The sequence below is a fragment of the Oryx dammah genome, unplaced genomic scaffold (assembly GCF_014754425.2).
Source record: "Oryx dammah isolate SB20612 unplaced genomic scaffold, SCBI_Odam_1.1 HiC_scaffold_4, whole genome shotgun sequence".
Classification (NCBI taxonomy): domain Eukaryota; kingdom Metazoa; phylum Chordata; class Mammalia; order Artiodactyla; family Bovidae; genus Oryx; species Oryx dammah.
The window spans coordinates 63,337,671-63,352,866 of NW_024070188.1; the positions used below are offsets into that span (position 1 = coordinate 63,337,671).

General features: G+C 37.8%; 1 protein-coding gene across 4 annotated transcripts in view; it reads right to left on the reverse strand.

The window, feature by feature from the left end:
• NHSL1 (NHS like 1) overlaps positions 1 to 15,196 on the reverse strand; it is a 144,029-nt gene that overhangs the window by 11,706 nt on the left and 117,127 nt on the right. For 3 of the 4 annotated variants that reach the window (XM_040238768.1, XM_040238770.1, XM_040238771.1), the window contains exons 4-5: positions 10,958 to 11,150; positions 6,709 to 6,840 (exon numbers count right to left, since the gene is read on the reverse strand). In XM_040238768.1, the coding sequence (XP_040094702.1) occupies positions 6,709 to 6,840; positions 10,958 to 11,150 (325 nt within the window). The remainder of the gene's footprint in view (positions 1 to 6,708; positions 6,841 to 10,957; positions 11,151 to 15,196) is intronic. The other variant, XM_040238769.1, reaches the window with a different exon arrangement.

A 15,196-nucleotide genomic window follows, 5' to 3' on the forward strand; every position in this document is an offset into this window, starting at 1 on the left:
ACTGATCCAGTGAACATTTTCTCCAATTAGGATTATTCATTTCTTGGAGCTTTACAACCAAACAGAAAGAATAGTATGTTTAAAAAAAGAAGAAGAGGAAGAAGCAGCAGCAACAGCAGCATGAGGCAGGGTTTACAGTAAAGAGAGGGAAATGGATGAAAAAAATCCTTACACATAGGTAAAGATTTCAAACTACCCAGGAAAGAAGAGAAGCTTAAAATAAAATCATGAAGCCAATAACTTACTCAAAGTGTATAGAGAAAAAAAAATCCATGCATAGCAATCATTAGGACCAATTAAATCTTGAAAAATAGTAGTGAAATCATAATTCTTTCTAGGTTGTTATTATCCAACAAGGGCCCACAGGCATCACTGTTCACCTGGGTAAGGACACTGGTGATGATAGGATTCCCAAGATCTCCTTCCCTACCCCACTTATACTAGCCTTCATATGACACCTGTCCCTGATTGGACAGCATAGCTCATCCAAACAGCAAAGCACGATATAGTCTTGAATCAACTGCACAGGAGAAGCCACCCCGCAATGAAGGTTCCCAAGCGTAAAGCTATTCCCTTCACTGTGATGATGGAGAATCATTTTTGTGCTCGTATCTTTGGCAAAGAAAATCTATTCCCCCCCTACCCCCTGCTAAGTACACTTACTGCACACTCACACCACACGTGTGCATGTGACGCTCTCCCTCAGAAAAAGGGGAAGTGGGCAAAAGGGTAGGAACAGAAGAAAAATCCACTTTAAGCAAAGAAAAACAAAAGGTGCAAATATTTGCAGTCTAGTATTTTAGAGTGTGTGCAATGCTAAGTTCAGTCATGTCTGACTCTTCGTGACCCTATGGACTGTAGCCTGCCAGGCTCCTCTCTCCATGGGATTCTCCAGGCAAGAATACTGGAGGGGGTTGCTATGCCTTCTTCCAGGGGATCTTCCCAACCCAGGGATCGAACCCGGTTCTCTTACATCTCCTGCAATGGCAAGGGGGTTCTTTACCAACAGCACCACTTGGCAAGTCCTTTTAGAAGGTGGAGGGTTGACTTGGAGGACTGGATCAGTTTGCACCAGTTCAATCCAAACATTCAGCACACCTTATTTCATTCTGATACGGATTTTCATATTTTTTTCCTTTCAAATTTCCTTTCCTATTTTTTCCTTTCCTTTGTACTAGCTTTTACATGAGGTCAGTGGTAGATTTTTAAATGTCTTTACAGGTCATAAACAAAATCTTGATTCTTTCAGGTAACAATGTTGCATGTGAATTCTAGGCTTCTGAAAATGGGACTATAGCCATTTCGTCACCACTTACAGTTCAAAACAATTTTTAAATTCAAATAACAATGTTTTTCTAAAGACCTCTAAAATATATATACAAAACAACTCATATTATTTATTATAGGGACCACCAAAATTCTACTCCTGAAACAGATCCTTCAGTATTTTCACAGTACAAAAAGTGTGACATTATTACAGGACACAGATGAATGCCATCTTAAGTAGCAAAAATTACAAAAATAGAACTACAAATATAGTCCACTCAGCTGTTGCTAAAAATCTTGATGGGATTTACCTGATTTTAACTTAAATAAATATGAAAACTTAAATTATTTAAAATAATTACACATTTTTTATTTAACTTATAATACTACAAGATCTATCTTTTAAAAAGACACATGTAATAAAAATAATGATAGAAATCTACACGCTAGTTTCATTTAAGGCTTAATGTATGAATTTTAAAAAAAGTCTTGATGGGCCTAAAGTAATGCTCTCAGTATCAACCAACAAAAATTATTCACAAGGAGATTCCTTTAAATAAGTCCTTTTCTGCTTGGAGAGTAACATACTGGGATAAGTTCCAGGAAATCACAGACTATTCAGTAGCCAAACATAGTTATATATGAACAAAATAATCTTCAGTTCAGTTCAGTCGCTCAGTCGTGTCCAACTCTTTGCGACCCCATGAATTGCAGCATGCCAGGCCTCCCTGTCCATCACCAACTTCCGGAGTTCACTCAAACTCACGTCCATCGAGTCGGTGATGCCATCCAGCCATCTCATTCTCTGTCGTCCCCTTTTCCTCCTGCCCCCAATCCCTCCCAGCATCTGTCTTTTCCAATGAGTCAATTCTTTGCATGAGGTGGCCAAAGTATTGGAGTTTCAGCTTCAGTATCAGTCCTTCCAAAGAACACCCAGGACTGATCTCCTTTAGAATGGACTGGTTGAAACTCCTTGCAGTCCAAAGGACTCTCAAGAGTCTTCTCCAACATCACAGTTCAAAAGCATCAATTCTTCAGTGCTCAGCACTCTTCACAGTCCAGCTCTCACATCCATACATGACTACTGGAGAAACCATAGCCTTGACTAGACGGACCTTTGTTGGCAAAGTAATGTCTCTGCTTTTGAATATGCTATCTAGGTTGGTCATAACTTTCCTTCCAAAGAGTAAGTGTCTTTTAATTTCATGGCTGCAGTCACCATCTGCAGTGATTTTGGAGCCCCAAAAAATAAAGTCTGACACTGTTTCCACTGTTTCCCCATCTATTTCCCATGAAGTGATGGGACCAGATGCCATGATCTTCGTTTTCTGAATGTTGAGCTTTAAGCCAACTTTTTCACTCTCCTCTTTCACTTTCTTCAAGAGGCTTTTTAGTTCCTCTTCACTTTCTGCCATAAGGGTGGTGTCATCTGCATATCCGAGGTTATTGATATTTCTTATCTGTTTCTAAAAGATGGAATCTCATAACAGGTTGCTCAAATACAATTCCATGTATGTTTAAGACGAGAGTAAAGAAAAAGACACTTTGTCCTTTTATTTAAATGGAAGGCAACAAATCACATACCATAAATATGCTTTAAAGAAAAAATATCATACCTGATTTAAAAACTTTATATGCTGACCAATCTCTAGAGTCCACTACAGATTTTTAAGTAGAAGCTGCATATAGTTAAGCACAATTAACTCTAATACTAGGAGCATCTCTGGTTAGATTTTAAAAGTGAAAGTCCCAGCAATTTAGGCAGTGTTTTGTGGACAGGCTGTATCTTTTCCAGTGAATGTCTTTTTTCCAGATAATCATATCCTTCTAAAGTCTAATGACTCAGTCATTCTTCCCTACACTTTATATCTAAGGAAGACTAATTCTTAAGAAGTGTCTACTTTTGATAATAATTAGTAAGATAGCACAAAGCTCTCAAATCAGAGGCCTTATAAATACAAAACATTAGGAGAAAGGGCAAAGTCAACCCTTGCCCAAATGAATGAAGCAAAGGAAAGGTACAATCCACTTTTTTTGGCTAAATGTGGGAAGATCCCCTGGAGAAGGGAAAGACTACTCACTCCAGTATTCTAGCCTAGAGAATTCCATAGACTGCATAAGTCCATGGGGTCAAAGAGAGTCGGACACAACTGAACAACTTTCACTTCACTTCACTGTATTCAAATGTCCCTTTCCCTTACTCTACCCACTAGTCCTTTCAACTGGCCTATCTATAAAATTAGAGGGGTTGTCTAATTGTCTTTAAAAAAAAAAAAAAAAAAAGCTCTAACTTAGATACAGCTGTCTCAGCTGGCCTCTAGCCACGATCCAGGTCATGTCATCAACTGTGCAATGACACCGAAAGTTTCTTATGTGGCAACACTCACAACACAGGTGATGCGCGGGAAGCTTTTTTTTTTTTTGCCTCAGTATTAGTGGTGTTCCTGTAATGGGCAAAAGAGAAATGAATGAGGGCCGCAGAGACTCTATCACCAGTTTTAAAAAATATTAAAATTATAGAAGATATGATTTACCTAGCTGATCGGATACTTCCAGTAAGGTCAAAGAGACAACTGAGTTACTGGCTCCATAGTAATTGGCTCAGTTTAAAAAAAAAAAAGTGTTAAAAGTTCATAACTTTGAGGCTCTAGAAATCAGATAGACAGATAGATAGACAATTCATATTGAATATTTACGTGTATGTCTATTTTATCTGGGCCAAACTATTCTTATACTCTGGGCACAAAGCCATCTAAAACCTACTCATTTTGACTGGAAAGTCACTTAAAATGTAGCCTACCCAGAAATATCAACCTTGTTATCTTACAAAGAGCTGTGTATAAAGTTTCTTTTTTAGGTTAAGACATCTCCTAAAAGAGCAGTCAAATATAAATTTACCTGAGTACTATAAGAAATTAGCCCATTAATATCTGCTAGACATACCAGTACACATTATTTTTTCTGAAATTAGTTGCCCGTCACCTAAAAGAGAAAGAAAAACAGTATAAAAGAATGGGATACAGGAGGCCTGGGCCACTAAAGGAGGCGATGTGCAGGCATGAACCAGAGGCAGCCTTTGTAAATCCTGTGGATGCAATCTGGCCTTTGTTCATGATAAAATCCCTGTGTTATGAGGTAAGATGAGCATCCACTGTCATCTGGGTCACTGAAGCTACCTAGTGCAGATGAAAAGCATCACTATTCATCCCTTTGTAGTTGCAGTCTGGAACGCAGAGAACACATACTGTAGAACTGGATGGCAGTAAAGAGAGAAAATGCCAGGTAAACGAGAATAAGCTTTCCCTCCCTAATACAAGGCATGTATGTAGGCAAGGGTGTCAGGAAAAAAGCACATAGGAATGATGTCTGTGACACCTAGAAGCTGAAACTACCTCGACATGCTATAACATATACTACCATTGCTAGGATAAACTCATTTTGCCTAAAACATTGATAGGAAAGTTCAGAAGTAATGATTTGGAGTTTTTAGAGTATAGCCCTCAATAGCAAATAAAAGTAAAAATATCAGTTCAGTTCAGTCATTCAGTTGTGTCTGACTCTTTGTGACCCCATGGAATGTAGCACGTCAGGCATCCCTGTCCATCACCAACTCCTGGAGTTTACTCAAATTCATGTCCATTGAGTCGGTGATGCCATTCTAACCATCTCATCCTCTGTCGTCTCCTTCTCCTCCTGTCTTCAATCTTTCCCAGCATCAGGGTCTTTTCCAGTGAGTCAGTTCTTTGCATCAGGTGACAAAGTATTCAAGTTTCAGCTTCAGCATCAGTCCTTCCAATGAATATTCAGGAACTGATCTTCTTTAGCATAGACTGGTTGGATCTCCTTGCAGTCCAAGAGACTTTCAAGAGTCTTCTCCAACAGTACAGTTTAAAAGCATCAACTCTTGGGTACTCAGCTTTCTTTATGATCCAACTGTCACATCCATACATGACTACATGGAAAAACCACTGCTTTGACTAGACAGACCTTTGTCGACAAAGGAATGTCTCTGCTTTTTAATATGCTGTCTCGGTTGGTCATAACTTTTCTTCCAAGGAGGAAGAGTCTTTTAATTTCATGGCTGCAGCCACCATCTGCAGTGATTTTGGAGCCCCCAAAAATAAAGTCTGACACTGTTTCCACTGTTTCCTCATCTATTTGCCATGAAGTGATGGGATCAGATGCCATGATCTTAGTTTTCTGCATATTGAGTAACTATAAGCAAAGAAGTCCACAGGTTGACCAAAGAGAAAAAGGGAAGATTCAAGATAGGCAGTATTAAGTTGGTACAATAATTACAATAGCAGCTAATATGTATATATTAATAGTAGTGTGTGTGTGTGCACGCACTCAGTTGTGTCCAACTCTTTGCAACCCCATTACATCGTAGCCGACCAGGCTCCTCTGTCCTTGGAGTTTTCCAGGCAAGAATACAGGAGTGGGTGGCCATTTCCTGCTCCAGGGGATATTCCTGACTCAGGGGTTGAATCCTCATCTCCTGCACTGGCAGGCAGATACCAGGTACCACGTGCTCTGCCTGTATAAATTCATTAAATCCTCAAACAGCCCTATGAATTAGGTTCTATTAACATCAGTAACCACACTTTTTTTGAGTGAAAAAGTAGACTCAGAGAGGTGAAATAACCAGCTTGAGGCTGCCCAGTAAGTAAGTGGCAGAGACAGGATTCCAACTGAAGCAGCCTGGTACTGAAGTCCCTGCTCCCTCAGCAGACATTCCTGTTGGCCAGTGAAAAAACAGGTGAGGCAATGTATACAGAAAGAAAAGAAAATGTTATCCAAAGCATATATAAAGATAAGCAGAAAGAAGATGGGTGAGTGAATAATGAAGTAAACCATCTTCTGCACCAGTCAAAAGAAACTCTTGGTTTCTGTTTTTCAACCACATGTTGAGAAATACCAAATCAAAAAGCTACGAATTTGTTTCACCAGAAGTACCAGTAAGGCATTATCCAACACAAATGACCATTTTCAATTTTACTGGTATTTACTAATGATGTTGGATGAAAAAATGCCACCAATATTGTCAGTATAACTAATGAAGTCCATACTCACAATCTGAAGTCCTAGAATAAGTTTTTGGTTTCATGAAAACTTAAGCTCTAAATTGAAAGTGAATTTTACTGTGGGCATGCCCAATGTTGAAGGTACACAGAGATGATGACATAACTGTTTAATTTCTATCATCCCAGTCAATAGTTTTCATATATGCTCTTCCTCTTACCTTTTCATCAAAATTCAACAAATCACCTGCATGGGATGTTAAGATTTGTACCCAGTGCCTCATTCAGGAAAGAAGCTGACCCTTTGGGGTACCAAAAGGCTATCAGAATGTATTGATTTCACAAAGACCACCGATAAGATTAGGGTAGTAATGGTGAGTAGCAATGATGGGCAACAGAATACAGTTCTGATGAGCCATACCTAGCTCCTTCTGTATGCTGTCAGGGACTCCTGTAATAGTCTTTCTCCTTTTGACTTTCTTCGGTCGTCTTACCAGAGTGTCTGTGTAAATTAGAGACCGCCGAAGACTGGCCTGGCGATCGAAATTCTCCCCTAATGCAGAGTAGTAGAACAAGCAAAGCAATGTTATTTTCAAGCAAGCCGACACCATGCACTTTCTTCCAGAAGCTTGTTGTAAAATGATAAGAAGGTATTAATAATGATGTTAGCCAGTCATACAATGATGAATGGATGCTGAAGGGCAAAAAAGGGAGGAAAGCACATTAGCATCATAAGGCTGTTTTCCAATTTCTGGGTGTATGTCCATTCAAAGAAAGCACCTTGAGCTCATTTGCAAATGCAAACTGGTGAATAAGACATTGGACGAGTGATTTTGTGTTATTTAAAAAATGGGTTGTTTTGGAAGTGTTTCACAAAAGTCTTTGGTCACCAAAATCACACTTTACATCAGCATGTATTTTGGTTCCGGTCACCGAAATCACACTTTACATCAGCTGGAGATGAATTTATTTTCTTCATTTGATCCTCACCAGAGACCAAAGTATTGTCTTGTCCGATGTGATGAAACAAATAACTTAATCAAGAATTCCTAGGTGAAGACTTTTCTTCAGTCAAGGAGGCTCATAATTTGAATAGACTATGGTGTGAGACACAATGATAATGAAAAAGCCTTATAATGATAAAGTACTTTTATCACAATGAGACCCAGTAGCACTGCGGTTTGTTAAAGCTAAACTGCTTCTCGCTGTTTCTTAATCACTTTTCGAAAGTTGATCTAAATTCATTACAGGTATGTTGAAATCAAACCCAGAATGCCACATCGAAGTTTTTTCTTTCTAGTGTGTAAGTTGTGTGATTATCACACCGTGGGATACCCTAAAACAGTAACATATCAATTACTGTTTGGTCTGCTTTAAATTACTTGACATTTGAAGAGAAGTTTTATAGCATTGACCTTATTAAATGGTTCTTCTCCTCAAAAAGAATTTTAAAAATACATATGTACACATACAAAATATATACTTCCATATTATAAGAAAAGTTTAAAAATCATTCATTCTTTTTAGCAACATCGATGCACATTCAAAAGTGGGTATGCTGTGAACAATGTATCTTCTATTTTAATAGCAATACATTGTGAACAGAACCAATAAGGTTCTAGTCAAAACAGAGGATAAAAGATCGGAATGGTCAAAACAGATTTCACCTAAAAAGCAACAAACTTAGATGAGGGCTTGTAAATTTGAAAATGCTCTCAACTTTGTTCCTAACAGAGAAAAAACAGAAATGATTTAGAGAAAACCCTGAAACACCAGAAGGTACCATCATTGTGATAAATGCATCATTATGTACAAAAGCAAATATGGCCTTTAAGAGGCCAGTCAGGACTTCACTGGTTCATTTGTTTTCTGTGGCAGAGGAAAAACATGTTCTTGGCTCAAATCATTAAGAATGGACAAAATATTAACAGAATATTGCATTTAGTCTCCAGGTTTGCTTCCTACACACACACACAAAAAAAAACAAAGATAAACCACCCAAGCTGCAAGGAAATTAAAAAACAAACTGCGAGGATGAACATCTAAGACATATACCACTGCTGGTGCTAAACTCTCCATCCTTCACTGTGACCTAAAAGGACTGTCTCCTCTACTGGGTTAAACATTTCTGAAGGGCGAGGACCATGATCACGTACCCTGGCATCGCCTGTGGCATTCAGCCTGATGCCTGACACAAAGTAGTTATTCAGTAAATGTCTACTGAACTGAGAGGGATTTAATTATTTCTTTTCATTGAAAAATGGCAGTAGTCCGTCAGGGTTACTACTTAGAAGTCAATTGAGCTAGCTCAAACATCAGTCCAAAGGCAGTTTGTAAGAACTGCTTCAGCATGTTTACTCACTCTATTTATCTTCTAGGTGTAAGAGCTGCTATCCCACGTGGCAGATTAAACAACATACTCATATGCACATTTTATTTTACACATTTTTTTCTCTTCAACTCTTAGAACAGGATGAGTTCCCACAGGACACAGGCCTGTGGCTAAAGGAAGAAAATCGATTCTCAAGCCAGCAGCTCATTGTACTAATGTTTTCTTCCTCTCTGCCTGGCAAGCATCTCTCTGTATTTGAAATAATATATTTATTGGCATTCTTTCCTCTGCTGAACTGTACTGAAAACCAAATAGAAGGTCAATGTTCACCCAAATAAATGAGCAGTGACAACGCTCTACAGGAAGCTACATTTTATCTTCTAGTGCTTTGGAAATGTATCATTTAAAGAGCCAGGAGTTGTATAATCTATGTCAATTCAACCACTAAAAGTAAACAAATTTAATGCTTCTTTATACCAGAATATCAGAAGAAAAACTATTTCTCTATGAAATGTATGTGTGTATAGTAAACACACAGATCCAGAAAATGGATCAATAAATATGTCATTAGGCATTTGCCTTCTACATTACCAAAAATGTTAATCACTCAAAAGCGAACTGCATTTTGTCCTAACTTGTATTGCTCATTTCTTTATTGTCATTCACCTCTCCTGTGTGGCATTTTCAAGGCCTCCTTTTAAACTCTATGTAATTCATATCCACTTACTCATCAGACAGGAAAGAATAAAGTTCAGAGGCTGACACTGTCTGCTGTTGTGCCAATGTATTTTACTGTAAATTATCCTTTATTCCTGAAAATCTATTCTGCTTTAAATTTCCTAATTTCATGATAATGCATTTTATCTGAATTCCATTAAGGACTGTTACATTTCATAGCACAATCCTACAATATTAATTCTGAGGCTTTTAATCAAGCTAATAATGTAATGCATTTTCTTGCAGAAAATACACAGCCTTTAAACATTACACTTTGTTCTGAAATACAACTATATATAAAAATACTTTTAAAAGTATGATTTGGTGAATGGGAATCATACTCAGAAAAATCAATGCTATTTGCAAAGAGAATGGACTAAAATGCCATGCTATTCCTGCAAGGCTTAAGTACAGTAAATGTGGGAAAATGTCCATGGAATTTAAAATAATTCATGTACTTATTAAATTTCTCTGGAATTTAAAACAGAGTTTTAAATGTAATTTTTAAACATCCTGTAAGGTTTCAAAAAATTCATAACTATCAAAATATTTTTAGTCCCTTACAAGCTCATCAATGCCATAGTAAAAAACTTTCTAACAGCAGTTGAGGGCAGTAGCATCAGAAACATAGCAAAGGTATGATGAGTTTTCATCCTAATTTTTTATGAAAACTTATCCTTATTGATCACCTGATTTTTTTAGGTTCTGGCCTTATAAGCCAGATTTTGTATGAGTTGATTATCAGTATCACTACCAGTAATGTTTTCTCTTGAACACATCTAATGTCTGAAGCTACCAATTCTTAAGATGTCTATTTTGCCTTTTGTACACCCCCAGACAAATGACCTATCTTCTCTGCAGGATATGGAAGTGACAGGGCAGGAAAATTTTGATACTTACTAACAGTTCTCTATGTTTGTGAAATACTGTCTTTGAGCTTTACATACCTTGTTACCTTAATTATCACAGATGATTAAAACCTGAATATAATATTCTGCAAGAACTTGAATTTCACATTTGGCAATTAATATTCATATGCCAGCCTAACAAGTTCTAATTTTTTTATATTTAGAAGGAATGGATTTTTATTTGATGATTATAGAATTCAAATTATGGAGATCAAGATATAATTTCACTATCCTATTAGATTTTTTAAATATTTCATATTTTTATTTCAAGTAATTTTCCCCTTTTTCTACTTGAGAAAATGAGAAGGTAAGAAAATCATTCAGAAATATTAAAAGTGTTCTTTTTCACTTTTATAAATGAGTTCAAAAACCTAATTTTTTCTCACCCAAGATCACATTTAGAAGATATTTCCATATAGCCAAAATATTTAAAGAAGACAATTCAATTAAAAGACACACTTTAACTGAATGGTTGGACCACTGAATTCTCTGACTTCAACCTTTGGTGATACAGTCTATAAATCTAAAAGCAATAGATATTTGACATGCACACACATACACATTTTAGTATTCCCTTCATTCAGCAAAAAGCAGGAAGTCAGACCACAGCTATCTACCTCTGTTGTATGAATGACACGCTAAGAGCATATACCAAACAAAGAACCACAGTCATTCTCCCAGAACATGTGGAACCTGTCCAGAGTAAAGCATACCAGTTATGTTAATAGGAACCATGTCAGCCTGGACTGTTTGGGCTTGCTGCCGCATCTTCTCTTCCGGTGTTGGCAAGGGAAGTGACTTGGTCCAGTTGGTTTGAGTATGAAGGTCAGAGCAGTCACTTGACGTTGGTGTCTTAGGTCTCCTGGTGGAAGTAAGTCTTTCCTCTTCTGATGAAGAGATAGAACACTGCAGGGGAAAAAAGTGAGAGGAAGCCATAGTGTGTAATTGCTGGCAGAAACATTTAAAATACATTTAAAAAAAATTGAACTGATTTGAAGCAAGCCAAAAGAAAAAAAAATTGGTCACATTTAGGAACAAGAAGCAATGGTTCACAAGGGAACCGCTCATCTTGCATGTAACCCATAATATACATGATTTGCTAAGGCCTTAGACTCTAAGCCATGAGGACTGGAAAAGGTTTTGCTGAAAAAATCTTTTAAGTTCTTCCTGTTTCTCTCTATACTTACTGTGATCAGAAAGCTTATGGATTTAGTTTAACATTAGAAGCCCAGAGAAGAAACATCATGGGTTTGGCCATCAGTCTCTATTTTTATTAAAATTTCTTTTTGCTCCAAGTAATTTCTAGCCTCAATCTCATCTCCTTTAGGCTCTGACCTCAAGTTTGAAAATGATAGAGCTATTGCTGTTCAGCTATCTGTGCTCTTTAGAAATCATTTACATAGAAAAAGAAAAATCAACTGCGAAATTGTTAAATTATCACAAGCTGACTAAAGCTCTGCTTGGAGCCTATCAGAGCCCCATGAAGAAATTTCTAGCAGTGTGTGTTTTGATACACATTAACATCCTAACTGGGGAGCCCTTTTCAATATCTTCCTTTCCTCACATCTTAAAAAGTGTAAGCAAGAAAGTTGTTTTGGCAAGCATTTCATGATGAACTTCACCATGGCTCCAGCAGCTAGTTCTATGACAAATGCCAAGAACTGAAAAAAATTGCCACAGGCTCGTGCATGCTAAGTTGCTTCAGTCGTGTCTGACTCTGTGACCCTAGGGACTGTAGCCTGCCTGCCAGGCTTATCTGTCCATGGGGATTTTTTCAAGCAAGAATACTGGAATGGGTTGTCATGCCCTCCTCCAGGGAATCTTCCCAACCCGGGGACCAAACCTGCTTCTCTTATGTCTCCTGCATTGGAAGGTGGGTTCTTTACCACTAGGGCCACCTAGGAAGCCTGCCACAGACTCAGGAACAACAACAGAAAAGGGTAATTGACTTTTGTTGAGAAATGGCAGTTTATAATCATAATAAATGCCTAAGAACTGCTCTTCAAGTTGAAAGCATTTAAACTACCACCTAAGGCGTTAAGACAAATTTTACTTAAAAATGAATGAATAAATAAATAAATAAACATTCCCAGGGGAATATCTGTAAAACTAGCAGCCAAGTCAATTCAACACTCTCCACCACACCCCCCTAAAGGGGTAACTGCTATCCTGACTTCTAACATTCAGCTTCATTTGCCTGTTTTGGATTTTCTCTAAGGGAAATCATATTGTATGTTCTCTTTTGTGACTTACTTCTTTCATTTAACACAGTATTTATGAAGATTATCTATCTTTCAAAAGCATGTCTTGATACCTTTCCAGATCTAATGAAAGTTTCTAAGAGGACATTAGTGAGACATCTACAGAAATACATTAGTTAGATATCCTGAATAGAAGAACACTGCTATCTCCGTTTACTGCTATTGAATTAGCCTTCCTGAAAATCTGTGTTTATTCTACAACTAATAGCACTCCACATATCTGAAAAAGACTACTCTAGAGCTATGAAAACAGTGTGGTACGGGGATAGAGTCCTAAGCTAAGAATCCAAAGACCTGAGTCTATTCGCTTTATATTTTTCAGTCAAGGGATCCTGAAGTTGTTCTTAAACACTGAAGTTTCCTTTGCTGTAAAATAGGGCTGTACTCTCTACCACATCCCCCTAAGGGTACTTGTGAACCTAATGACATGATAGGTATGAAAAAGGCATTGTGGAAATAAATATATGTATATATATATGAATAGGCAACCCAATATATGAGATTTTACATTATTAGTACATAATACATATAAAATGAAAACCTACTTTCTTTGCCACCTAAGAAAAATGTGAAATGTTTGTAATTAAAACTGACAAATAAATATACTCAATTTATTGAGCATGTTACTGACATCTTATTATGACACTAAATTGCATCGTATCAATTCATGTTTGATCCAACACTGGTTAAAATGATCACATCTACTACAGATCCTTGAAAGGCAATTTAGGCTTTCCACATGGCTCAGTGGTAAAGAATTCACCTGCTAATGCAGGAGACAGAGGACACGTGGGTTCGATTCCTGGGTTGGGAAAACCCCCTGGAGGAGGAAATGGCAACCTTCAACCAAAGGAATGTTTGAAAGAATTAAATTAAGTCATGGAGATCAAATCAGTCAATCCTAAAGGAAATCAATCCTGAATATTCATTGGAAGGACTGGTGCTGAAGCTGAAACTCCAATACTTTGGTCACCTGATGCAAAGCGCCAACTCACTGGAAAAGACCCTGATACTGGGAAAGATTGAAGGCAGGAGGAGAAAGGGACAACAGAGAATGAGATGGTTGGATGGCATCACTGACGCAATGGACATGAGTTCAAGCAACCTTAAGGAGATAGTGAAGGACAGGGAAGCCTGGCATGCTGCAGTCCATGGGGTCTCAAAGGGTCGGACACAACTGAGCAACTGAACAACAAAGTCATACCAATGTAAATCAATTATGTCTACCCTTTATGTAGTTGTGACACTCAAAATAGGTTTGATATACAATACTTATTATCTGCCCTCACACTGCAGGTACACAAAACACACACAAATTAAAATTAATTTTATTTGAGAATTTCATGACAGTTTGTGTAAAGTTCACATTCAGCTTCACATGTCTGAAGTTGAATCTTAATTTAGTAAATTATGTTACTCTTTCTGATATATACATAGATAGAAATAATTTTTCGGGCAACCTTGAAATATAGCACAGATTTTACTTAAAGGCCACGAGAAGCAAATCTTAATAGGCAAGCTTCAGCTTGATGGAAAATAAATAGCATGGTAACACCCTACAGAGAAGGTTCTCTCTTCCATGTGACGTCTGCCTAGGGAGATGGTGAAGCACTGTTTTATGGTCTGTATTCTGCTCAGTGGGACTCATCAGCCCTGGTAACCTACTTTTCTTTCAGTTGACTGAGACTGTCAGATTCGATAACTCTCACAATGAAACAGATCTTCAGTTCGCCTCGTTGCCAGGGGATGATCCCTAGGGATTGCTCCAGTATAACAACTGACAAAGATAATCCAGTTTATAAAGTACTCCCTTCCTTTGTGCGAAAATTTCCCAGACAAGCAGGGCACAGATAAAGTTATATGCAGATGTGACTGTTACACAGTGCCACAAACTACTAAAGAAAAATAAGAAACCAGGATGGCACACCTTTCAGAATGATCTGACTCCCATTGCTCTCAGTATTTATAAATACAGAGGGGCACAGGAAAAACCTCATCCATTTCACCGGCAGAACACATCACAAGTACTCCATTAAGATGGATGCTGGAATGCCATGGATTATTACCTTAGCTTCTTAACTCTGACCTTGTTGGCCACCCTCTCCTTCTCCCCATCCCTGCTTTAATAGTCTATTCCTCAACACAGAAGCCTGAGGGATCCTTTCAAAACATGTCAGATCATGCTGCTCCTGTGCAATCTTACTAGAACCTACAAGACCCTACATGACCTATGAACTGGCCCATTGCTATCTCGGACCTCAACTCCTACAACCCTATCCCTTCTTTATCCTACTCTAGCTACACCATCTTCCATCCAGTTCCTTGTACAAACCAAGCAGACTCCTGCCTCAGGGTCTTTGCACATGATGTTCCCACCATCTGAAATGTTCTTCCTTTAGACATCCTCATGGATAGCACCTTCTTATTCTTCAGGGGCTTAGTCAAGAGTCCCCTTCTTGTTGAGGTCTTACCTGCTAACCTACCTAAAATTGCAACTCCTCCCCAATATTTTATATCTCCCTTCTCTTCTTTTTTCCCTTTAGTACATATCACCAGTATAAATATATTTTAGCTATTTATCTTGTTTGTCTCTCCCTTGAAAATGTAAGTTTCAGGAGGCCTTAAATCAGAATTACATAGAGTGCAATTTCACAATTTTAGCTAAAAAGGAGTCACCATTTAGTGACTGAT